Source organism: Lactuca saligna, chromosome 1, assembly GCF_052625555.1.
Source record: "Lactuca saligna cultivar CGN05327 chromosome 1, ASM5262555v1, whole genome shotgun sequence".
Lineage (NCBI taxonomy): Eukaryota > Viridiplantae > Streptophyta > Magnoliopsida > Asterales > Asteraceae > Lactuca > Lactuca saligna.
In genome coordinates, this window is record NC_136417.1 from 81,540,258 (window position 1) to 81,566,962 (window position 26,705).

General features: G+C 33.4%; 1 protein-coding gene and 1 long non-coding RNA gene across 2 annotated transcripts; both read left to right on the top strand.

Annotated features, from left to right (window-relative positions):
* Window positions 1-9,233: 9,233 nt before the first annotated feature.
* On the top strand, window positions 9,234-17,189 carry LOC145040500 (protein DETOXIFICATION 24-like). Its single transcript, XM_078988416.1, has 9 exons — window positions 9,234-9,447; window positions 12,517-12,776; window positions 13,784-14,325; window positions 15,108-15,194; window positions 15,286-15,342; window positions 15,656-15,894; window positions 16,520-16,638; window positions 16,730-16,816; window positions 16,932-17,189. Exons 2-9 carry the CDS (start codon window positions 12,528-12,530, stop codon window positions 17,004-17,006), a joined length of 1,455 nt encoding a protein of 484 aa, XP_078844542.1. The 5' UTR covers window positions 9,234-9,447; window positions 12,517-12,527; the 3' UTR covers window positions 17,007-17,189.
* Window positions 17,190-18,122: 933 nt separating this feature from the next.
* On the top strand, window positions 18,123-20,004 carry LOC144999788 (uncharacterized). Its single transcript, XR_013661005.1, has 3 exons — window positions 18,123-18,277; window positions 19,187-19,478; window positions 19,753-20,004. It is a non-coding gene; the product is annotated as an uncharacterized LOC144999788 (long non-coding RNA).
* Window positions 20,005-26,705: the final 6,701 nt, after the last annotated feature.

Consider the following 26,705-nt stretch of genomic DNA (forward strand, 5'->3'; position numbering starts at 1 on the left):
CATATAATAGTACATGAAAAGAGAGAGGGTCCTATCGATAGGGGTGGTGATACTCAGATGTCGAAGTGATGCACCAGAAGCTCGGCTAATTCACTAATCTCACAAGTGATCACATCTTCCTTTTTCTCCGCTCGGACTACCCTCGCTTCAGCCACAAAGAGTCATTGCTTTAGGTTGGCTATTTCTTCCTCTAGAGCGTGTATACGGTCAATAGTGCTCCCATGCACTGTGTGCTAGTCTGGTATAATTCCCGAAGGGTAGAGTTCACTAGGGTTTCCTTAATGTCTTCTCATTTATCTGTCTGGTATAATTCCGTTCCTTTTGCCCTAACAGGAAAAGCAGTATCTTTGGGACCCTCGGTGATTTAGTGTTAACTTAAAGTGCTTGGCCCATCCAGGACTAAATTGATGTGTTCAATTAGAAGTTCTATGTCATTACAAATCGAAAATCGAGAAAGAAAGTATTGGAAAATAATATTGATTCTATTCCATGTCTCGTGTTCGAATGATATGTGGTAGAATAAAGGATTATATGATTACTTATCTTAGGACACATAACTGTCTGGGTCAGAGTTCGACAACGAGTTTTGGAAGCTACAATTTCCTAATCGATTCAGAAGTTATAATGGCAATTATAGTTATAGACTTATCCAAGTGGGAGATTCTTGGATTAGGTCTCTTAGACCATAACTAAAATTGGTATATATTTAAATTGATAGTAGCACAGTCCTTTTGAGTTTCCCTCAAACCTAGCAATTAGACAGGATGATTTTTAGAGGGAGACAAATTAATTTATTATGAGAATAATAAATTAAGTAAATGATTTATTAATGTGTTATGAAAATAATATATTAATTACAAATTATAACATTTGATTAATAATTGATCAGTAATTAACTGAAATAAATTTTAGGATTAATTGGATTAATTAAAAGTACAGGGACTATTTGGTTATTTATTGATATCTGAGAAAGGAAGGCTCTAGAACCTTATGGAATGAGGTGGATGAAAATCTCTAGGGAAAGACTAAGAGATTCCATCCAAGGCCCCTTGGATAAGGAGATTGGACTGCTTGGTCACCAACCAAAGGAATCTAGGCCTTATCTCTTAAACCCTAGCTTTGGCACCAAGTTTCTTCAACTATATAAGGAATCTCCTGGCCATTGTTTTTCATTCATTCCTTCCCTCCACAAGCCTTAGACGAAAAATTTCTTCTCCCCTTTCCTCTCTCTCTCTCTCTCTTAAGTGATCTTCTTGTTAGCTTGGGTGTGATTCCATTAGAGACACGATACTTATGGTGCTTGTTTCCAATAGATCTACAAAGAGGAATTCTAGTTGCTTGCTATAACAACTAAAAGGTATGTAACCCTAAAACCCTCTCCTCTATTTTTTCGAAAATATCCTAAGGTTTCTAGGGTACTTTTTGATGCTCTTAGTTATAGATTCAATAGAGAAAGCATAAATCCTATTCATGTTGCATGTAAACCTAATAGTTTTATTTTTGTTTGTTTACCTAAATCCTATCAGACATAAGCAAGAAAAAAACCTAAACACCTCATCAATGATTAACTCACAATCATGAGAAAAACCTAAAGAAATTATTTATAAGTACTGAATGAGTACAAAAACAAAAAAACTTTTTTTGAAATAAAAATATTAAGGACTAAATGTGTACAAAAATATTAAGGACTAAATGTGTACAAAATGAGAAATATAGCTAACCTGGAGTAATCGGTTATAAGGACTGAATGTGTATAATTTAACAAGTTGAAGGGGTAATTGTGAACGAAAAAAAAACTCACTGACCAAATGTATACAAATTAAAAAATCTATTACCTTTTTAAGTCATTATCACTTTATAATTTTATATTTACTTTAACAACATGGAGACTTTAAAAAACAAATAACCATTTTTCTTGCAGATTGTAAACGTTTGTTTTATCTATTCTTTTTAGGTACCGTTTGGTGTGAGGTACATGATAGGACAGAACATAACAAAAAAAACTATGTAGTGTATGCATGTTTGGGACAGGACTCGATGGAACAAAAAACAGATTCTATGGGACCAAATTTTATAATTATAGTCCCACCCAAAATGGTGGAACTAGATGGAACACAAACCACAATGACAAAAGCAACCTTCACGTCCACCCCTCTCTGCTCGCTCTCTCTCCAAAATAGAATGAACGTGTCTACAATTCCTCTCGACCACCACCAACAATTACTCCGACGAACACTTGATTATCTACCATTTCTTCCAAGTTTAGACCACCAGTAGAAATTATCCACTATGGTGATACATATTTCATTTAGTTTTGTATACTCTACCAAATAATCATTCTTCATCTAATCAACACGTCTTCTAGGGTTTCGATTTCGTATGCTTAAATTAACATCGAGTTCAACGATCTAAATTCCAGGGCTAAATTATTGGGTTTCTACTTTCTCAATCAGCGATTTAAAAAAAATATTTATTCATGAATATTCTTAATGATTTTATTAAAATAGAGTTGTTGATTAGTTATCTTGATTTGATTTTGATTTTTCTTTATGGCTGCAAATAATGTTAAGTTGATGTTTTCTTATATCTAAATTAAAAGACGCTTTCAAGTTCTTTCCAGATCCTTCATAGATACTTTATTATTTTCAAGAGGTTAATACTTTTGTTAAATGTTTATCCTTCAATCAGTAAAAAGGTTTGTATTTTTTTTAATATTGTCATCATCTCTCGGTGATTTGGAAGACATTTTATGTGTTTACACTTATTCAAAAAACTAGAGATAGGAAAATGATGAACAAATTTTACGAAACTATTTTAGGTGTTCTTGGATTTTAGATTTAGTTTTTGGTTTCATCATTATTGGGAATTTCACATGAAGGAGATGAATATTTAGGATTCTTAAATTCTTAGTTAGCTTTGAAGGAATTGTGGTTGTGTTAGATATATTATATTAATTTGAATCTAGGGCAAACTTGTAAATTTTAATATCTTTTTCCATCATGTTCTAGTCATACCAAAGGCTATACAGATAATTATTTTAGTTTTGTTTTGTCCAACTCCATCCTATCCAGTCCCGTTGTGTTCCATCCAGTTCAAGTACCAAACGCTGCCTTACAGATCTGGTTTACAGACTACATACATTTTACCTTTTAAAAACAAACATTACTAGATATGTTTTTGGAACCAATTCTTTTAAATCAACCGAAATTAGACACTCAGGCATAAATGTCATATTTTGTTGGTCATATGTTCGATTAAATGTCTCGATCAATATATTATTGGCTAAATCTTAAATAAGCTCCAAGTCATCTTGTTCTTCATTTCACCATATCAAATTCTTCTATGATTTTATATATCTATGGTTTATTATTTGAATTTCAATTGAAAATGTGTGAGTATTTATTAATTCTTTCAATTTTGAAGTCCACTTTATGTTACATCATTCTACTTTTTATCATCTAGGAAAGTTTGTGGTATATAGTGCAATACCTATGTTGTGATGATCCATAGTTTTTCTATTGGATGTTCTTTAGGAATACAAGGATTTTCAATTTAACGTTTCTTTTGTGTTATTAGTTTCTCCATCTAATCAGGTATCGTAAAGGTTCTTTATGGTGTCGTACAGAGGTGGGTAAGACCCTTAAAGTTGAGAGAGAATGCATTTTTTTAATTGTTTTAAAATATTTAAATAAGTATTATAAATAACAAAGATAAACGAAAACATATAATATTCTTTCAAATGTGCTAATAACCAAAACTGCAAAATGTATCCGATTTTGAACCATGCAAGTCCAAATTTTTTTAGACCAAAACCACAAAAATAGATGACAAACATATGGACCATTTTTGTCATTTTTCTAATTTCCTCTTAAATTAAAGAAAACAAACAAAAAAAAAATTAAAACCATGAATGATGATAAGAAATAAAAAAAAAATCCACAAATGGCCTCTATATGTTTCCAGAAGTCAGACTTTAAGTATATCATTGTAAAGTGTAATATCTATAGTCCTCGTTTGAAAACCAAGCACACCTAGTCATTTTGGCTAACTCTATTAAAAGTAGGGCTTGAATATATTTGATATTACCTATTTACCCCTTTTTTATTATTTACACTTGCCAAAAAAAATCCTACCACTTTATTCAATTCCATTACTCTCCTGAATCTTAAAACCTACTGTATCTTGTCTCGATAACATCATCGAGCTAGATCCAAATCAAATCCACTCACCATAATGTTCGTACCAACCTCATCAATGGAATTAATATGGTATATCTGCCACCACTAAAACCTCTCTCTTCTTCGGTGCTACAACTCTTGCTCTATCACCTTTTTCCAGTGTTGCATATCAAGGACCACCAACATTGTGTCTGCCCCTCTCTCTTTCCTTTCGTGATGTATTGTCAACCACCTTTCTTATCATCACCCCCTTCAATTTTCTATGGAGTTGCATCTCCAATCAACACCCACATAGTCTACCTATAGCCAAGTATAATCTAACCCCTAAACTGTTTATCCTATATACTATTTTGAACCTATATCCAAGTGCCAATGGATTGATCAAACAAATCCACCCTTACATCATGCACCTCACAGTCTTGTTCCTCCTACAATTGATTTTCATCCACATACCATGGTTTACTGAATTGAAAGATGATATTATGGTCACTTCTTGATGTTCATTCAAATGATGTCATGAAGAAAGGAATGTAGACGGTAGGATTAACATTGTATTGAGAGATGTTGAAATTGTCATTGAGCCATTATATGCTCTTGTTCCAAATTCATCCTTACTTCCGAAGCATGGGTTTCTTTGTTCTTAATCCAATCTTACCTTATAAATTGTTGCAGAAGCTTGTCTATGAATGAAGTTCTATAAGTTCCTCATAAAAATTTCTTGCATTTATACAATCACATTGCTTCTTTAAGTTCTTATATCTTGTTTCCTACACACAATATGTTCCACATTTCAATATTAGAGTTTTCATGGTATCAAAAGCATAAGGAAATCTATAGAAAAGTCTCAAACTTTTGAAAAAAGTTTTAATTAAGTACTAAAAGTTTCTTTTTGAACACAAAAATCCCGATTATTTAATATTTTGCCCAAATTAACGAAAAAGACATTTTTTTTATATTTTAACAGTAAATCACATATTATATAATTTTCTCAAAATAATGAGACTTTTTTGTTAAAACAAAAAATACGACTTTTTTGAAACCTTTTTCCTAAAAGTTTGGGAATTTTCTGTAGATTTCCCCAAAATCATATGATTAAATTCGTATTGTGCAAATGAATATACATATTTATAAAAAAAATGGTCAATGGATGTACATATTTGTGTTTTTACGGGGTTATCGTATCTGAACATTAATGTTGTTTAGCATTGGTAAAATAACGGATCTAAAAATAACCATCTCAAACAAGAACGAGGTAAATTAAACAAACAACTAAAAAATCTACATGAGGATGGAAGTCCATGATTAACTGCAAAAAACTCAAATAAGATGGATGCTTCAATAAAATATTCAATTCTTTATATATTTCTTTCTCATACTTGATAGTTTATAATTTCATTAAAATGATTAAGTATTGTATTTGAGTTTGTTGTCCTGTTTCAAATAATATGAGAAAGGGTGTGTGGTGATGTTTCCGGAAGAAAATTAGATGAGTAAGGAGTGAGAAAGGGTGTGTGGTGATGTTTGGGGAAGAAACTTAGATGAGTAAGGAGAGATGACAAATGAGAGAGTATAAATAAGTTACATTACTAGTCCTTATTATATGAAACAATATAGAAAATAATAAAATAATGGTAAATATGTCGTTACCAAGTATTTAACTTTTATTTTTTAAGCTAAAAAGTGTGGTGTAATTTTTGCCAATAGTAAAAAAGTGTCATGTAAACGTCACATCAATTTTTACAATTTTTACAACTTTTACAAATAAACTAGAATGTGGTAAACGGTTTACCTACGAGGAGTGTTTTTTTTTTACTTCAATAAAAAATAATAAGATTTTAAAAACCGTACTTAAATTGAAAATAACATAGAATTAAAAGTTACATTTTAGAAATCCTAAAAACTAAAAATAACATGAAATTCAAAATTACATTAAAAACCTAAAAAAATGAAGTAAAAAAATAAAAATAAACTTAGAAAAAAAAACATAACATCGAAATTTCATTTGCGGTTGAGCTTATTTTTTTTACCGAATCGACTCCTTCATCACTTTAGTTGCCTCTTGATCTTCGAGGTCGAGGTGACTCACATCTTGCATTAACAACAAATATTATGTGAGTGAGATGGTTTCAGTCATATGCATATCCAAAGTTGAATTCAATTGTGCCATTTGTGTCATCATTTCCTTCGATGTAGTTCACCGCTCGATTCCAATCGACGAATTTGAAGATTTCACTTTCCTTTTTTCTCTTGCACGAGCTTTTGTTTTGTCCCTTCCCATTGGAGGAGGAGGTGGGCATATTTCTTAAATGCCTTCGTTATCATCATTAAGATTAACGCCTATGTGACACAAACTTGCTTCACTTTCTCTGCTATTGCTTTTCATAGCTTGTGTAAATTTCATTCCAATGTGTCACGAGTTTGTTCATCAGATTCCATTTCGAGTTACATTGGTCGGAGGTCCGATAATCTGGATCTCAACCCATTCCCTTACAAATCTGCTCCATGATACGTAACCAAAATTGATCACAGTTTTGACCGTTTCCCGTGCCACCGTCTTCAGATATGTCGACCCATGCCTTTGCTAACTCAACATCTTCTTTTTGTGTTTATCTTCTCAGATCAACATTCCCTTTATTTTGTTGTTATTGTTCTTCGAGTTCGGAATCAGAAACAATTTTGGTTGAAGGTGTGAAAGGCGGTTGGGATGGGAATTGGGTTTGGGGTTGAGATTGGAAGTGGAATTGTTGTGTCATTTGAAATTGTAAACAATAGCTAGGAACACCATCCATTTGTGACCGGTAAGATGGTGGTGATAATGGATCGTAGCCGAAATATGCGAAAGGGTTGTTAATATTTTGTTTTGTAGCATTTTGTTTGGAAGAATTTGGATTTTTGGAAGACATTTTCAATGAAAATTTTTGTAAAGAGTATGTAGTGTGGTTATATTTTAGAAGAATGAATTGTGTATATATATATATATATATATATATATATATATATATATATATATATATATATATATATATATATATATATATATATATATATATATATATTAGATTTGTTAAAAAAACAAAAAGAAAAGAAAATATGGCATACCGACGTTCGACAATTTACAATTATGCAGCCGGTACAAAGCCACTGGCGGTATTATATCGACGGTAAATCTGAAATCGAGGGCCGGTGTTTACCAACGGTGAATCAATCCACCTCAGATACCGGCAGTATATGATTTACAACACCTTTACCCTTTAGCCTAATGAAGTTAGCCAAATAATAAATGCATTTGATTTTGAAACCACAAATTTCGTAAAGATATTCTGAAAATGTTATTGTTCTTTTAAGACAAAACTGTAAATTTGGTCCTTATGGTTTGTAAAAATCTTTGGATGGAGTCCAAAAAGTTTTCAGCTTGCACAGAAGATCCAAAATCAAGGTTTTTCTTGGTTATTGGTCCAAAAAAAAATTAAAATGACCTCTTTACCCTTTTAATTTCAGTTTTGTATTTGCTTTTCTTATTTATTTTAATACTTTGTGAAATAAAAATAAAAAACAAAAAGGATAGACATCCACTACACCCTTACCGATACCCCCCACTCACACACACACACACACTCTCTCTCTCTCTCTCTCATTCACTCTCATTTCTTATCCGAGAATAAAAAAAGAAAAAGAAAGAAACAGCAGCTGCAAACAGCTAAAGTTTTTGTTTCCACTCTGACTAGCAGACTGCCATAACATCCCCCTCTTCCTGTGAATAACGATTGATCCACCCCGATTGTTTCCTTCCATTCGTTCTTCCCTTATTTCACTCATGCTCCTTTCATTCCAAATCAAATGAAGACGAGAAGAAGCGATGCTTTCTTCCTCTTTGCAATTGACCAACATCTTCAACTACTCCCTTTGTTTTCTTCTTGATTTTTGTCAAGGAGCTTCTCTGGAGATGGAGCAGCATCCGGCGAGACAACAAGGTTGTCAAACATTAAACCAAAAACCCTTTTCCCATTCATTGGGTTCTTACAAAACGAAAAAAGAAGAATAAGAATAAGAAGAAAACAAGTGACTGACGATCAGACCACGTCCCTTTTTTCGTTGACTGAATCAGCTAAGCACCCACGGTTTTCATCGATCAACCCTCCACCCAAAACCTTCCTCTCTCGTTAAACAGTTGTCACTTCCCCATTTCCTTTCCTCGTCATGTGCTTCTGGACGATAGAAAGAAAAGGCAGCGGAGCTGCCATCATAAGCCATCCACTATCACTCGTTGCCACCACATGCTGCTGCTATTGTTATTCTGACCACCACCACTTATTTCCTCTCCATTGTCGGTGCCACATTTGACCAGCACCACTGAGAGAACCACTAGAGGTCTTGACGAAAGATTAGCAGCCTACCAGATCCAGATCACATTTGCTTCCACGTTTCCTTCTTGATGCGGTCGTTCGATCGTTTTTTATTCCTTTGCCCGATCAAGAAATAACAAAATGCACGAGAAGCCCTAATCCACCTAAGTTTGAGCCATTAAAGACATCTAGCACCTCCATTTCCACACACACACACACAGAGGAGGAGGAGGAGGAGGAGGACGAGGAAGAGGAGGAGGAGGAGGAAGAGAGAGAAAGGGTGGGGGGCTCCGGTGGGGTGGTTAGAGAGAGAGAGATAGGATGAGCCAACTTAATTCCTTTTTTTCATTAATATTTATAATACAAAATTTAAAAAAAATACAAAAAAAAAAAAATTGTGGGCAAAACAGTCAATTCAAGTGCTCCATGGACCAAAAATACAAAAGTTTGTTAAGTTTAACACCTTCTGTGCAAACCGAATTTTTTTTGAACTATATCTAAAGATTTTTACAAACTAGAAGGACCAAATTTGCAGTTTTATCTTTCTTTTAAACTATAGGGGACCATTTGTAAAATTTTGTAAAAGAAAAATCTAAAAGAACAATTTTAACAATCCCACCCACCAACGTCGATGAATAAAGTGGACCAATGAGAACACAACCATATTTTTCGGACAAATCCAAATCCCTAAACAATAATCCTCGTTTACTTTTGATTTTTGAAGGGGTAGGTACACTAATTCTTCACGAGTCATATATATACCAATCCTTTTTGCTCTATGTATCCAACTTCCAAACCCACGTCTCCCCTCCGCCTCCCTCCCCTACCCACAGACACCGGCCACCGCACACCTCCGAAGTGGAAAGAGTTGCCGGCGGTGCTCTCCGGCGTCTGGCGACGTTGCTCCGTGCCTGATACCATAAACAGTAAGTATCTTTTCTCTCTTTTGTCAGATTTCATGTGGGTTTCTATGCTTTTTGTAGAGAGGTTTCTATACTTTTTGCTTACTGATCTTATTGAGTTTGAATGGAAACTCGATTAAAGTTAGAATAGAAAGTGTATAAGATATATTTATTTAAAGGGTTGATGTTTTAAATGACAAACGAAACTATTAAAGATGTTTAAAAGTTCAAATTTAACATCTAACCATTATGATAAACGTATTTTGAGAAAAAAAAATTTCAAGTTATTTACTTCTAATAAAGTAGCTTTTCAATGTCTTTTAGGCTTAAAAAACAATAAAAAAAAAGGTTTCTGCCTTTTGTTAGTGTTTTTCTTATTGAAGCTTGTAAATTTATAAAGTCTTGGTTGAAGTATTTTAAATTATTATGGTGGGTATCATATACTTACAACCAATTGTTAAATTTCCAATATATACAAAAATATAAGAAGTTATTATAAATCCAAATTTTATTGGTCCAATTTTTATATATAATTCAAATGTGTAAGATCATCTTCAACTCCATTTTTACAATTATATAGAGTATAAAATAGATTAAAAGCTCCTAGCTATATTTTACAGTCTATAAATAGAAAAATAAATGGTAACATTCAAAATTTAGAGTAACTTATACCATCTCCGATATATTTTATTTTGAGTCTAAAATAAATTTTAAAATGAGACTGGATATCACTTTAAACTCTAATTTACACTCTAAAAATAAAACACCTTTGGAAATGGTCTAATATTTCATAATTTTAATAAATCAAGTCAAGCTTTCTTAATTTGCTAATTGGACCGATGAATCAGCCTTAAATTTTTTAACTATATATGTGTTTATGAGTACATAAATACAACGCTTTTCAATAAACGCGAATACCCAAGTTTTGTGGAATCAAAGTGATATTATCAGTTATAGATGTTATTTGATCTTTTTCAATGACGAGCATACTCCTATTGTCCTATAATAAACAGTGTTTGACTTCCTATCCGATATAACGAAAACTTTTACCTAAAATAAGGAAATATATGTATATCTAAACGAGTAATATAATCAAAATATGTTTGATTACATTTATTTTATTTTAAGAAAGTGTTTTGAGTACTATATAATATAAAGAGGGTAGGTTGTAATGGATGGTGTAGATCCAAACACATGAGATATGGTTAGGTATAGAACATAAACATGACTCTTGCCACCCATTTTCCCACCTAACACATTAATATCCCAAACACTATAATATATTCATGTTTTATATATATATATATATATATATATATATATATATATATATATATATATATATATATATATATATATATATATATATATATATATATATATATATATATATATATATATATATATATATATTAAATGACTAAAAGTGTATAACTTTACGTTAACTTATTGATACAAAATTTAGTATTATTACTTGTTTATTATCAGAGGGTTGATGTTTATAATTGCTATGTGAGTACATGTATATTCTTTTAATTTTATAATGTTGGATTTTAAATATTATCATTTTTTGTTTTTGCTTTTTTGATAGTAACATAAGTTATAAGGGTTATGTCTCAGAGTATTTTATTCTTTTGGTTAGGTCATGTATAACTGAAATAGTGGAATGAGTAATGACGTATGTTTAGATAAAATATTGTATATGTAATATCTATCGTTTGAATCAATTCAATCACTAGTTTATCTTATATTCCAACAAATAGTCTTCACAATATCCATTAATTTTAATAATATTTGTTAATTTATAATGTTGGGCAGTTTGATAGGAAAATAACTAAAAATGACAAATAGGCAGAAAAGTTCTTTTCTTAAGCCATGTTTCTTATTTAGCCACTTAAGTCAGATATGTGTTGGCTAAATATTTGATGGCTACATCTTATTGAAAGATAATAGTTTTTAGACAAAACAAACGAAATTTGCTCTTAAAATTAGCAGAAATCGGAACATGAAGCTTTTTTTTAAAGAAACGCATCACATAAAATATAAATCAAAATACATAGCATATTATTTTAAAATACAAATTTTGTTATAAAATAAATAATTTAATTGGTAGCTGTTTTTGTTTAAATATATGTACTAGAAGCAACGTAAATTAAATCATTATTTTACTTATATTAACTTCAAATTGAAAATCACATGCTCATCTTATTTAAATATTTTTATTTTCTTTGTACAACCGACGTATTTTATTTGTCGGCTGTAATACTTTAATTTACGTGGCTCATGGATCTGGTCTGAATTCTTTTAATAGACAAAATCATGAAAGTTCAAGAAACCTGAGGTGTTTTTCTATTATATTGTTAGATTAGATCATCGATGATTAAAATAATAAATCCATCTGTTATTTATTTAATTTGCTACCTACTTCCACTGGCACATAGAAATAAGCGCACTCAGATTTGTCATAATAGTTGTCTGATAGAGTTGCAATTTTACATATCTGTCCTTTTCTATTTATGTCACCTATTGTTGAAAAAGTTTAGCAATCGACAAAATTATTAGAATAAGAGCATCTCCATCATCATATTAAATGTATCTTTATCATTATACACATGTTTTAACAAGATTAAATGGTACACTTTCAATTTTTTTGGGCTTCCTTGCTACTAAGATTTATATTTATAATAAATTGAATTGTATACTCTCTTAATAAATTTACACAATAATTAGAATAATTGTGTTCTGTTTTTTAAGATAAAGATGTATAGCCCTCGATTTTTTACGCGGGTCATAAAACTTGGGTCGGGGTAAACCCAGTATCATACATCGTATTCTGATCTGGAAGTTGTTTAGCAAGATCTGAATTTTTAAGATCCGAAATTTTAAGAAGTATGAATGTCTAAATGGGTTTGAAATTTTAATATGCTATTTGGTTGGAACCTCCTAATTTCTTAACCGAATTATAAAAATGATGGTCTATATTTTATTTATTATTATTTCTTTTACAAATTTTTCGAAGTTTTCATTTCAGTTTTACTTGTAATTTTTGTTACGAATTTGGTCTAACCTTTTGAATAAATTTTCCTTTTATAGATTAGTAAACAATGGATAATGGAATTCAAACAAAGCTACTTAGACACGATGAAGAGGAGAACGAAGGTGACTTAAAAGAGAGGGTATGGGCTGAATCGAAAAAGATTTGGAGGGTTGCATTACCCGGTGTAATATCGAGGGTTTGTGCATTTGGAACTATTGTTGTGACTCAATCATTCATTGGCCATATAAGTGACATGGATCTTGCTGCCTATGCACTTGTCCAAACCCTAAGTGTTCGGTTTGTCAATGGAATACTTGTAAGTAAACATTTTTTTGTCCTTTTTGTTCTGTCTTTATTTATAATGGGGCCCACAAATGATAAAATACATTGCTAAATGCTTAAACTTTCCATTAATATTTATTTAACACAAATATAGTGTCATAATCCTTTTGGTTAACATTTTCAAAAGTTTATATTAAACTATCTAATTTGTTGTATTTAGCATAGGTATGAATAGTATTTATTTTCATTTTATGTATTTAATAAAATAAATTAAGAATTTAACAAATAAAAAATATTAAATATTTTAATACAACTAAAAGAAAAAAAAAATAGATTTTATTAGAGCAAAGAGAGGCAAATCGTAATTTAAATCTCTATTCTAGAATTATTTAGAGCTTTTAAACTATCACAGTAACTTTTAAAATACCTTATTTTAAGGAGACTTTCCACACTTTAAAATACCTTAATGTTAATTAGTCTTCCAAGTCCTTTCAATGGTGGTATGTTAGTTTTGCAATTAACTTCTATATCACTACAATACCGTTGATGCTCTAAAAAACGCCACATTTTATTCTTTAAATAATAATAAATTTTCAAATTTTGCACATTAAAGATGTTTGATAAAACTAAGCCCTTTACTTTTCAAATGTGCATGTTAATTTTGCTATTAACTTCTAAATCACTACAATGCCGCTTGGATGCTCTAAATGCTATTCATTATACTCTTCAAATAATGAGAAAATTTTTCAACCTACCTTTTAACACATTAAGAGATTGTTTAATAAAACCGAGCCATTTATAGTGCTCAAGTATTTCCCTATCTTTATGGTTAAAAGAATATGTGGTTCTTTACCCATTAAGAGGTTAAGAGGTTATTTAGAGTCTTCCAATCGTTCATATGCTATATCAAAAACGTTAAATACTAACCATTTAGAGGTGACATTCTATTGAGATATTACCTAACAACCTCTTAACCACAAATTGAAAACCAAAATACATCGCTAATATATCATTATTTTAATCACATCTTTCAATCAATAGTTGGGAATGTCAAGTGCAACCGAAACACTTTGTGGTCAAGCATTCGGAGCGGGTCAACACCACATGATGGGCATTTACTTGCAAAGATCATGGATCGTCGACTTCTTCACTTTAACAGTTTTACTCCCAATTTTCATCTTCGCAACACAATTATACAGACTCATCGGAGAAGACGAAGACATAGCTGTAGCCGGTGGTTACGTATCTCTCTGGTTCATCCCCTTCGTCTACAACTTCGTCTTCAGCTTAACGATTCAAATGTTTCTACAAGCTCAATTAAAGAACATGGTGATCGCATGGCTTTCAATTTTCCAATTCGGGATTCATATTCCATTATCATGGCTTCTGGTGTATAAATTAGGGTATGGACTTCCTGGAGCCATGATTGCTTTGTCGACTTCTTCTTGGTTTCTTGTCATCGGAGAATTTATCTACATTTTTGGTGGGTGGTGCCCGCTTTCATGGAAAGGGTTTACAGTTGCTGCTTTTAAAGATTTGGTCCCTGTTGTGAAGCTTTCGATTGCTTCTGGTGTTATGGTGTGGTAAGTATGATCATCTTTTCAAAAAACGTAAACGATTATTGAATTTTGACTTTTAAAGTCAAACTTCTTACATTTCAAGATTAGTTCTTGCTACGGATTTTGTTACACAATCAAGCATAGATTTTTTTTTTGTTAAACTGTTGGTAATAACCGAATTTTTCTTAAAATTCTTTATTGATAGCAAAATTTCAATGTGGGAAAAGTCAAAGTCAAAGGCAATCTATGTAGTATGTTTCAAGTAAAAGTCAAGTCTTTGATTTAGTAGTTCAAAAGTCAAAATTTTTATATTATTTTTGAGTTTTGTCCATATTAAAATGCATTTTAACACATCAATTTCTTATAAGTTTTGACATTTGTCTAGTATTTTTTAATTAAATAGTATCCACATTTCAATTTCTAGGTTTTTTTAATTTTTAAAATTAGAAAGCCTGGTAATACATATAACTATATAAGTAAAATGTTAAATGTAATTAATATGATTTTAAATTGCAATAAATATGTTTTTTACTTCCTTCTTTTAAAATTTAATTTTAAAAAATACTTAATATTTATATTTTGATATTTAATGTTTTTTAGTTAACCCATGTAATATATGGGTCTCACACCTAGTGTGTTAACATAGTTCAATTTAAACAATGAAAGTTTGTTAAAAAATAAGTAACTAAGCTCATTTTTTATACATAATAAAAGAGTTTGACCTCAAAAGTCTATTTCATTTATTTATTTATTTATTTTTTAAATTGTAACTTAACGAATATTTTTTGTGTTATTTCTTATGCTAGCTTGGAGCTATGGTACAATGCTGTGCTAGTCTTACTTGCGGGATACATGGCAAATGCAGAAGTTGCCATTTCTGCCTTTTCCATATGGTATAATACATACATTTTATAAATTTAATCATATTATACATTTATTTAATATCTGAAGAAATTGAAATATTTTTTATTTGGAATTTTGCAGCTTGAACATCAATGCATGGGAGTTTATGATAAGTCTCGGCTTCTTAGGATCTGCAGTGTACGCAACCAATCAATTAAATAATTTATAAACAAACTTATTTCAGCATGTTATACGAAAAAAATGGAGTAAATTACAACTTTGATCCCTGTGCTTTACAAGAAATCACAAGTTCAGTCCAAATTTTCAGATCTTCCCAATAAAACGACTTCAAATTCTGGACTAAACTTGCAATTTTGAGTAAACCACAGGGACTATATCTGCAATGAAATAAAACTTAACCACAAAATTTATACTGATCTTGTAATTTTATGAAAAGCATAGGGACCAAATTTGTAATTTACACTAAAAAAATCTTTGTATTTTTATATAGTGTGCGGGTTGCAAATGAACTTGGAAGAGGAAATGCTAAAGCTACAAAGTTCTCGATTAAAGTGTTGTTGGGAACTTCTATCGCGATTGGAACATTCTTTTTTGTTCTTTGCTTAATTTTTGGCAAAAAAATCGCCTACTTCTTTACAGATGATGAAAGAGTTGCAGACACTGTTGAGGATCTTTCTTTATTACTTTCGTTTTCCGTGTTGCTGAACAGCATTTATCCAGTTCTTTCAGGTAATTCTACAACCATTTGAATTCAAAATTATATGTCCTATAGTTTTGAAGTATATATAATGTTAAATAATTCTTTAACGTTTTAAAACTGTTAATTAAAGAAATATTGTAGACGTGTGTAGTCGTGAGGAGTTTGGTAAAAACTAAATGTCAGTTAAACTAACAACTTTCTATTTTGGGAAAGATTAGGGTTGATCCTTTTGCCATAATTTGAACCCTCTAGGATTATTTTGTTAAGCTATGAACTTACTATTCTTGGAAAGATTATGGTTACTTGCTGGATAGTTTTTCCAGGAACTTTGATTGCGGAATCTGCTAAAACCTAAAAGACATCGTAAATTGTAAACTTTCTATTCTGGGAAAGTATACGTTTTTAGTGTTGATTGCCTTGGATTCTACAAGATTTTGACTAGTAAAATCTTGTTGTCATCATGGGTTTTGTCAGACTCTGTAAAATATATGATCTTTCTAAATTTGTTTCCTATGGTTTAAATTATGAACTTTTTTTTTTACGCTAGATTATATAATAATATATATAAGCCAGATCTTTTTATCGAGATTCAAAGTTCAAACCTGTAAAATTATAAGTAATTTTTTTTTTTTTTTTTTTTTTTGTTATCGTTAGGCGTGGCTGTTGGAGCTGGAATGCAGGGTACTGTAGCAATCATCAACCTCGTGTGTTATTACGTGATTGGTATTCCAGTGGGAGCTTTGCTAGGATATTTAACTGATCTTCAAGTAAAGGTATATAATATATCACAATTAAACCAATGTTACATTAAGTTATTCATTTTTCCTCGTTTTTTTGAATAAAATTTTTTATATCAATTTTTAGGGTATATGGCTTGGAATGATTGGTGGCGTTATAACTCAAACAATTGCACTTATTTACTTGACATGGAGAACAGATTGGGATGATCAGGTAAACTTCGGAACGATGAATGGAGTTTTTTTAAACATTAATACTTTTAGGCTTTTTTGGCATTCTTATTTGATATATTTCTAAAATTAGAAACTGAATCTTTCTGGTTTTACAGGTTAAGAAAGCTGGTGAACGCTTGAATCGGTTTTACGTGAAATCTTCAGACGAATCTGAGCAGCTTTCTAACTAATGTTCTCAGATCGAAAGATTGTATGTTACGATATGTTCTAGTTATTAGTATTATTATTTTTTGGATTTTGCAGCTATTGCTGATGATTGAGGGGTTTGATTCTTTTTTGTTTGATAGATGTTCTTTACATTTTATGTAAGGAAAATAAAAATTTTACTAGTTTAGTCCTTGACCTATTGATTATTTCTATCTACAATGTTTATACAAAGTTATATCTATGGTACTCTCTACACAAGGTCTATGGTGCTCGGATCAATAGGCCAAACTAGATGCTGACGTGTTTTGGCTTGTGGGCTTGTCCTACAAACATTTTTTTATCATGTTTTACAAAATTAAGCATTTTATATTAAAAGAATACAACAAAAAACATTTTAATATAAATAAAAACTATATGTTGCGAAAACTGGTCAACAATTTCAAAAGATGGACTAAAGGATTTTTGGATTTTTTTTTTTTTTCTGGGAAAAGGACCAAATAAACTAACTAAAAAAGTCATCGGAAAACCAGCACAAACTTCCCACTACAAGAAATATATCCTTTAGCGGCGACACTATTAGCGGCGACTATTGGCTTTACCGGCGACTCTAGCTAGAGTCGCCGGTAAAGCCAATAGTCGCCGCTAATAGTGTCGCCGCTAAAGGGTTGTCACCCGAATCCGCACTTTCCCCCTACATTGCATCTCAACCGTTCGATGAGATATCCAATCCAACGGGTGGGGTGCCTTATCCGGTCTAACCTAATACCGGCGACACGCATGTCGCCGCTAAAACTCTAAAAAAGTCGCCGTTAATTGTCTGCTAAAAATGACGCGGTACCCTTCCCTCCAGTTTGTCGCCGCTATTAACAATTGTCGCCGGTATTGACCCTCGCGTCGCCGCTAAAGGTGTCGCCGCTATTGATGATCGCAGATAAAAAAAAAAAACGCACGCAGATTACAATTCCTTCTTCATTTCCCTTTCTGTTTGCTTCGAGTTCCTTCACCATTTTTCCGATTTCTTCTTCAATCTGCTTCTTTCAAGCAAATTTCTCCCCTCATTGTTCCAAGCAAGTGTCCCTAGGTGTGGTTAAAGCTTTGGAATCAATTTCTACCTCCATTTCTTGAAGAAAGGTAAGTTTTATTTTGATGATTTCATTTTTGTGTTGTATGAATGATAATAAATTGCTCATGTTCTTTATTTTTGGTGGTGTTGTTTTGGATTAGAAGCATTGTTCCAAGCAAGTGGTTAAAGCTTTGGGATCAATTTGTAGGTGCCTCCATTTGTTGAAGAAAGGTAAGTTTTTTTTTATGATTTCTTTTTTATTTTGTATGAATTTTGATTTGTAGCTTTATGTAGTGATTGAATGATAATAAATTGTTCATATTTTTGTTTTTGGTGGTATTGTTTTGAATTAGAAGCAAGTTATTCAATTTTTTGTTTGTATGTATGTGAAATTATGTGTATTTTGTTTAAATAGGATGTTATTTTGTGTGTATTTGTATTTGATGTATATGTGGTGTATGTATGTAAAAGTATGTGAATTTCACCTTCTTATGTATTATGTAAAACTATGTGGTTTTGGTATAAGTAGGATGCTATAATTGAAATAAAAAAAAATACATTATTTTTATAAATTGAAAAAAAAACACAAAAAAAAACTATAAAATTGTTTAAAAACTTATATACAAAAACTAGAAAGCTTCTAGTTTTTACCCAAGCTAACTCCAAATTAATTAACCAATAAGTTATATAGTTAACTTATAATTGGAAAAAAAAAACAAAAAAAAATTATAAAAATCTTTAAAAACTTATATACATTTTAATCTCGACGGTAAAAAAAACAACACAACAACATAATACGTATGTAAAAGTATGTGGTTTTCTTATAAGTAGGATGCTATAATTGAAAAAAAATACATTATTTTTATAAATTGAAAAAAAAAAAAACACAAAAAAAAACTATAAAATTGTTTAAAAACTTATATACAAAAACTAGAAAGCTTCTAGTTTTTACCCAAGCTAACTTACAAGTAATTTTAATTAAAATTAATTAAAAAAATGCATAAATAAAAATTTTTAATTTATTTTTTTCATTTCTTTATTACTTAATTTTTGTATTATTTTAGATGTAAAAAAATGTGGATTGAAAAAAAACAATGCTAATTCTGTATACTAAACTCTAAACCCAAAATTATGTTTCAGCAACATCATGTCTATTGATAAAAGCTGGACTACTAATCCATATCGAAACCATCCCGAGTTCCAAGCAGGACTCAAAGCTTTTATTGAGAAGTCGAAGTTGCACGTTGATAGTAATGGTAAAATCAGATGTGCGTGTGAAAGTGAGTTTACGCCAACTCAAGAAAGAGCTACGTTCGAGAAAGTATTAGGAGAGCGACGTGGCCACATTAGAGGCATTGGCCGCAAACCTTCTGGTCTCCCGACGATTCCACAGCCTTCGCAACCATCACAACCACCATCACAACCATCACAGGTAAAATAGCAATCTACTTTAGCATCGTAAAATGCATGTTGATTTGGTAGTTTTGGTTTTGTGGTGGTTATTTGCTAAAAAGTTTGGTAATTTAGTTTTTGTCCCAAGTGCAAAATATAGCAATGTACTTTGGTTTTCTATCTTACTTTAAAAATAACAATGTATTTTGATAGTTTTTGTTATTAATTATGTAGTTGGAAAATATAGCAATGTACTTTGTTTATGTTTGACGATCTAACTTATAATTTTATATATATTGTTATTAATTATGTAGTTGGAAAATCTTCGTGCAATGCTCGCCGACCCGGCATGTAGGGATGAGCTTTATTCGTTTTTTCAATCCCAAAACAATCAAGGAAACGATGGGAACGGTGATGAGGGTATGTAAGAATGAGTTTTATTTGCATATGTTGTCTCGTTTTGCTACTTAGTAGAATGTAAAAATTTTGTTGTTTTGCTACTCGGATAGTATGACTTTTGATATTTAATTGTATTTTGGATGTTTGTTTGTAATAGGATGTTTGTTTGACACTATTATGTTTGATATTTAATAGGATGTTTGTTTTGTAATTAGCGTCGACACTATTGGTTTTGATATTTAATCGAATATTGTTATTACCGGCGACACTTTTACCTGCGATATTATCACCGGCAACACTTTTACCTGCGATATTATCACCGGCAACGAAAATCGTTATTTAAAAAAAAAATTGAAAACAAATTACCGGCGACACTTTTACCGGCGACAGTTATCATTACCGGCGACACTTTTGCCGGCGACACTATTACCGGCGACAAATGTCATTCCCGGCGACAACATTATTAGCGGCGACAATTGTCAGTAGCGGCGACATACTAATAGCGGCGACTATTATCTTTAGCGGCGACAAACTGATCAATAGCGACGAGGCAGTACCAGCGACTCATTACCGGCGACGCGTCGCCGCTATTATCAGTACCGGCGACATTTGGGACTTTTACCGGCGACTTTTGTCGCCAGTAATGGCCTTTTTCCTTGTGGTGTCCGTTAACAACAACATAATTGCCATGGGGGTGGGGCAACTTTGTTGGGCCTAGAGGAGGAGGGGTGGGAGTTAATACAAAAAAATGACCACCGAAGATAAGTGAAAGCATAAAAACAAACGAATGTGTTTTGTTGATGATGAAAGTCTACGTGTTTTGGTGTAGCGAAACTAAAGAGAGGTGAAGAATGCCTTTACCCAAAGATGAGAAAAGACTATCCTTTGTTGTTCTCCGCACCAAAGTTGTACTTTACTTGTATTTGTTTATTATACATATCTTTTGTAATCAATGTGTTAATGTGACCTGATTACAATATGGTAAGCCATACTCAGAAGTACATGGCGTAAAATGGTACATGCCACCATAAGTTTAAACTTTAAGGTTTCCTAATAAGGTGGATGGTAATATTAGAGGTCTTAAAATCTTAAGACAAAATTACTGAAATCGTCTTTATGGTTTGGTCAAAATTGCACGTTTGGTCCCTAACTTTTTTTGCATTTGGATCACCTCTGTGATTTGATTTTGTTGCATTTTTTGTCCCTATGGTTTGGTTCAATTTACACGTTTGATCCCTAAGGTTATGTATGTAAGGGACGAAAAACACAACAAAAGCAAACCACAGGGACGATCCGAGTGCAAAAAGAAAGTTAGAGACCAAACGTGCAATTTTGACCAAACCATAGGGACGATTTCAATAATTTACTCAAATCTTAAACACCAAAAACACTTAAAATTTAGATTTGTGATAGTGTGTATGTTTCTCTCTCTCTCTCTCTCTCTCTCTCTCTCTATATATATATATATATATATATATATATATATATATATATATATATATATATATATTAAATTGGTTGGTATGGTAGTACCATAGTATTGAAAACTTTGTATCATTATCCTATCATGTTTACTCAATTGGTATGGTCCTACCAACAAAATATGTTGGCTACCAAACATATTGGTTATCAACATTATTGGTTCGGTTGGTAACATGTTGATTGGTTTTCTATGATATATATTTGTTAGCCCTATATTTAACCATTGGAAATATACAAGTCAATTGTTTAGTCAAACTTATGTTGTTCTTATTAATTATCATTTTGCTTGCAAGTTTTCATAGAAATAATCTTATTCTTTAATATTTGTGGTGATCATATAATGTTATTTGTTATTTCACACATAATATTTTTGTTTGAAATTAAATGGCTCTTGTTTTTATTCTCAACAATTGGTATATGAATCATAGTAGTTGCTCTATCATACTCCCAAATTTTGAGATTTTGGTTTCGTACACTTCTGAAATAGGTTTTATTTAGAAATGTCTCATTATTTTGGGAAAATTTTGATAAAATCCCCCCAAAAAAATTGAACAGAAAAGTTCCATTATTTTGGAAAACTCACATAATCTGTCAGTTTTTTTTTAAATAAAAAAGGAATTTTTTTCATTTATTTGGGCAAAATATTAAATAATCAAGACTTTTCTATTAAGGAAAAAAGATTTTAGACTTTATCAAAAAATTTCCCAAAATAATGGGACCTTTTTGCATAAAACCCATTCTAAAAGCTTACAAAGGAACGTTTGTATACCACTAAGAACGTTTTCTCAAACGGAAACGAACAAGAAAATACAACATTATTCATTAAACGTGTCAAACATCATGGGTAGTGTTGGTGATTTTAGATCCACTAGACATTTTGGGTAATTAGAACTGATATGTCAGCTAATAGGCGTATGATGTGTACTCTACATTATATGTTTCATGTGTATGGAGTGTACATATATATAATATCAAATTATAAGCTGATACGACAAAATGATGAGGGTCAAGCGGGTCGCATGTAATGCCAAGTTTCGGGTATGTCTATTTCTTAAAAGTATTAATGTTTCAAGTTTTGGATGTCTGGTAACCACGATGTGGTGAATGAATCTCACGATGTGGCCACGGCCAGTAAACTCGTGGTGACTAAGTAAGTGCCAGGGCGTGGCCGCTATTTAATGACAAACCCTAATTCCGGGGTTTGTGCATCTATTTAAGAGAAGTCATGGCTAGGGTTTCCACCTTTTGAGCTTGAGCTTTTCTGGTGTTTCAAAGAAGAAGAAGAAGACGGTGCCCTTGAGCTTTGTTTCATCAAGGAACTCTCTCCATTCCCCTTCTGCATGTTTTCTAGACTTTTGTAAGTCCTCAAGATCCGATTTTGATGTTACTTGCTTCTAGATCTACACTTTTTGTCCCTTAATCTTCATGGTGTGAGAGTTTGAAAGGTTGGATTTCATAAAGTTAGCAACTTTATGGATCGTTATGGTCCTCTTAGTGTTATATGTTCTAGATCTAAGGATCTTTGGAGTTTTGATCCTATGCTCAAGCCTTGAGTTCATAATTGTCATGTTTTTTACCTAAAATGGAAGGGAAATGCATTGTCCATGCACGTACATAAAGCTATGATTTTTAATGGGTGTTTGCATGTGTTGAGTTGCCTCTAAAGACTTAGGGTTTGAGATCTTTACTTATTGTAACGTCTCGAAACTCAAAACCAAAATTTTTTGTTTTCATATTACATAAAACATCAACCAAACAATTTAATCAAAACCATAAATGAATCATATGTATCAGTAGACATCCAAAATACATGTAAGTCAATAAAGCGGAGAAATCATGGTGTACACGATGCGATCATCCCAAACTCTTCCCCTTCGAACTAGAGGTACCCGAAGCATGAACCGAAAACCGTAAGCACAAAGCTTAGTGAGTTCCCCAAAATACCACATACCATACATCCAATGGGCCCCTCCCGATATAAAAACACATACAATACATGCATAACTCACAAAGAGAGCTAACATACTATAACATAATCTAATAAGCCGGAATTTGTGCCTTCGACCTGCAAGTACTATGAGAAGACTCGCATCAGTCCACTGATGAAAACATAATACTTGAGTAGCTGATACAAAAGGGTCCTCACATTAAATACATACAAATTACCTTAATTAGCAATTAAAGCATCTAATCAATATCAAGGGCCTTAATAATCATCTTTCTCTCTCTCTTAGGGTAAAATACTATTTTCCCCTTTCAAGTCTAGACCTTACAAAACATGACCTATAGCCCAAAAATGAATAAAATTAATCCTGGACTGTAACACCCCGGATTCCCAGGTATTAATTTTATTCTTTTATTTTTTGGGTGATTGTGAGGGACTCGGCGAGTTGGAGTCTAAACTCGCCGAGTAGGATCGCGGTTTTGTGCTTGGGTTCGCGTCTGGACTCAGCGAGTCCACGCTGTTTAATGAAACCCTAATTTCCAGGGTTTGAGACCTATTTAAAGGGGCTTATGGCCGTCATTTGCGGCCACCAACCCCAGAGAGAAACCCTAAAGAGCTTTTGAGAGTTTTGGGAGAGATAAGAGGCCATTGTTGACTTTTGAAGCTTGGTTTGGCAAGGGAGGTGGACATCCTTCGGTTTTGGAGCTCAGAGCATCATTTTGGAGGTATTTTTTGGGTGTCCATTTTTGTTGTTAAGATGAACATGGAGGTTTATGGTTTCTTGACCCGTTGTTGGTTAGATTTGATGTCCATTTCGTCCCTATTTATGATGAAGCTTGAGATGGGATCCATAGAGGTCCAGAGAAGCTTTATTCCTTAAGCTTTTTGAGGATTCATGGGAGTTTTGACCTAGAGTTATGAGATATGGGGCTAAAACATCATTTAGGAGCAAATAGTTGTTGTTTGAGCACCAAGGTTTGGACTTTACGTGATTATCATGCTTGGGGAGGCCAGATTAATGATTGTATGGAACAGATCTAACCTCAGATGTGAGTTTGAGTTTATGCATGGCATGGACTCGCCGATTCTGAAGAATAGACTCGGTGAGTAGCATGAAGTTTGCCCGTAACCACTCAGCGAGTGGTCTTGTCGAGTTGAGGGGTCGACTCAGTGAGTCAGGGAGAGTCAAAGGGGGGGGGGGACTGAGTCAAGCCGGAACTCGCCGAGTTGTTCTTGAGACTTGGCGAGTTGAGTCGTGGTGGCCCCACCATTTATGCCAGGTGAAACTCATCGAGTCAGAGAAGCACTCGGCGTGTCAAAAGAGGATCCAAGTGAGTCAGTGGACACGTATAGACTCGCCGAGTCGCCCTAGTGCACTCGCCGAGTCTGGTCAAAGTTGATCGTTGACCTTGTTGTCCTTTAGGGTTGAGTTCAGATGTATTTATGAGTGTATTACTTTGTGTGATTAGGCGGAGGCTAGATCACATTTATTCTGAGATAAATATTTACCGAGATACGCGAGGTGAGTCTTCTCACTATACTTTACCTTGAGTAGGTAAATAGAGTTATGTGATACAGTGTTTTATATATATTGTTGTTGTACTGCATTCTTCTATGTGATTTATGTTGTGCATGCTTGCAGAGTTAGAACCTGAGGGTTCACAGAGTTTGGGTGCACGGACCCACAGAGTTATAGCCTCGAGTGGCTAATATGTGTTATATGTGATATTTTGGGGAACTCACTAAGCTTTGTGCTTATAGTGTTTTGTGTTATGTGTTTCAGGTACTAGTGAGGATCGCGGGAAGACGCCGGCTTGATCAGTACACACACGGGATTTTTATGCTATGAGATCTTGGGATTGTTATATGTTATAAATTGAGTTTCAAACAATGATGTTTTTATGATTTAGAAATGAATTATGTTTTTATAAATGCGAAAAATTGTTTTGGAAATTTACGGTGTTACAAGTTGGTATCAGAGCCTTGGTTTGAGGGATTCGGGTACACCTTCGGGAGTCTTTGAACTCAAACTGAGGATTTGGAAAATATTTTCAAAAGAGCATCAAGTTTTCTAAAAGAAGTAAAAGATTTTTAGAGAAACACAGAGCAGAGACATGTGTACGATCAGTCAGCGCCCGAACGGTGATTTCCCAAAATACCCTTATGTTATATGTTAATGAGATTGATATGATGTATTCCCTTGCTAGAGTAGGCTAGGTATTCCTATTAGGACTAGGGTGGCCTGATTTGTGATGCCTTAGCCTAGGGGAAGGTGAGCTGCTATGAGATGCTTGAGAGTGAGTAGGTAGCAATGAGGAGTTATGAGAGATCTATAGAGAGTGGATTATGCATAATAGAGTACTTGGGACATGGGATCCTAAGAGGAGGACTTGGGGTGTATACTGATACGGTGCAGATAGTAGTATTGGGCTCGTACCACTAAAAACGCCTGGGCGGTGTACAATTCAAGTAAGAATCTTCGGGATGCCAGAGATCAAGGAGGGATGTGTTATCGAGTGCGAGTATGCTTGAATGAATTTATAATATATCGTATGTGTATTTCAGAGGTAGATCATGGTGAGGACACGACTTATGCCAGGGAGCAGCGAGACTAGTGATGAGGAGATCCGCCGGATCATCCATGAGGAGGTGGCTGCGGCTATCAGGGCAGAGATACTAGAGATGTTTGGGTCTATTAAGACCACGATGATTGAGACTTTTGACGAGCGTTATGCCGCTGTTTCTGAGGCTGCTGTCGTAGCGGCCACTGCAACCATCATTGCTGCTAGGCCGCAAGGGGGTGACTCGTTGTTGTTCAGGGAGTTCAACAACACGAAGCCACCAGAATTTGATGGGACACAGGATCCGATTGCAGCGATGAGATGGGTATCTGACATTGAGGGATGTTTCTATACTTGCTCGTGTCCGGAGCACTTGAGGGTTCGGTTTGCGCTGAACCAGCTTCGCCTAGGGGCGAAGGACTGGTGGAAGTTCACAACAGCACACTATTCTCCAGCAGAGTTTGCTGCGGTGACCTGGGAGAGGTTCACCACCATGTTTTGTGATGAGTACGTTCCCTCGGTGGAACGAGATCGGTTGGAACAGGAGTTTTTGACCCTCAAGCAGGGTACGAAGTCTGTTACGGCTATTACCAGGATGTTTCATGAGAGGGAAATGTTCTGCCCTGAACATGTGTCTACTGAGCAGGCACGAATGAGCTGTTATTTGAGTATTTTGAGGAGAGACATTCGGGAGTTCGTGGCGAACTCCTCATACCGAACATTTGCCAAGCTTCAGAAAAATGCTCGGAAGAGGGAGCTCGAGCTAGAGACTCAGGCGAGGGAGGATGCAGAGTCTCAGGGGAGGGATCGGCGACCGGCACAGTCTCAGCCGGCAGCCAAGTGGGCCAAGCCCGCTGATCCCAGAGCAGGGATCCAGAAG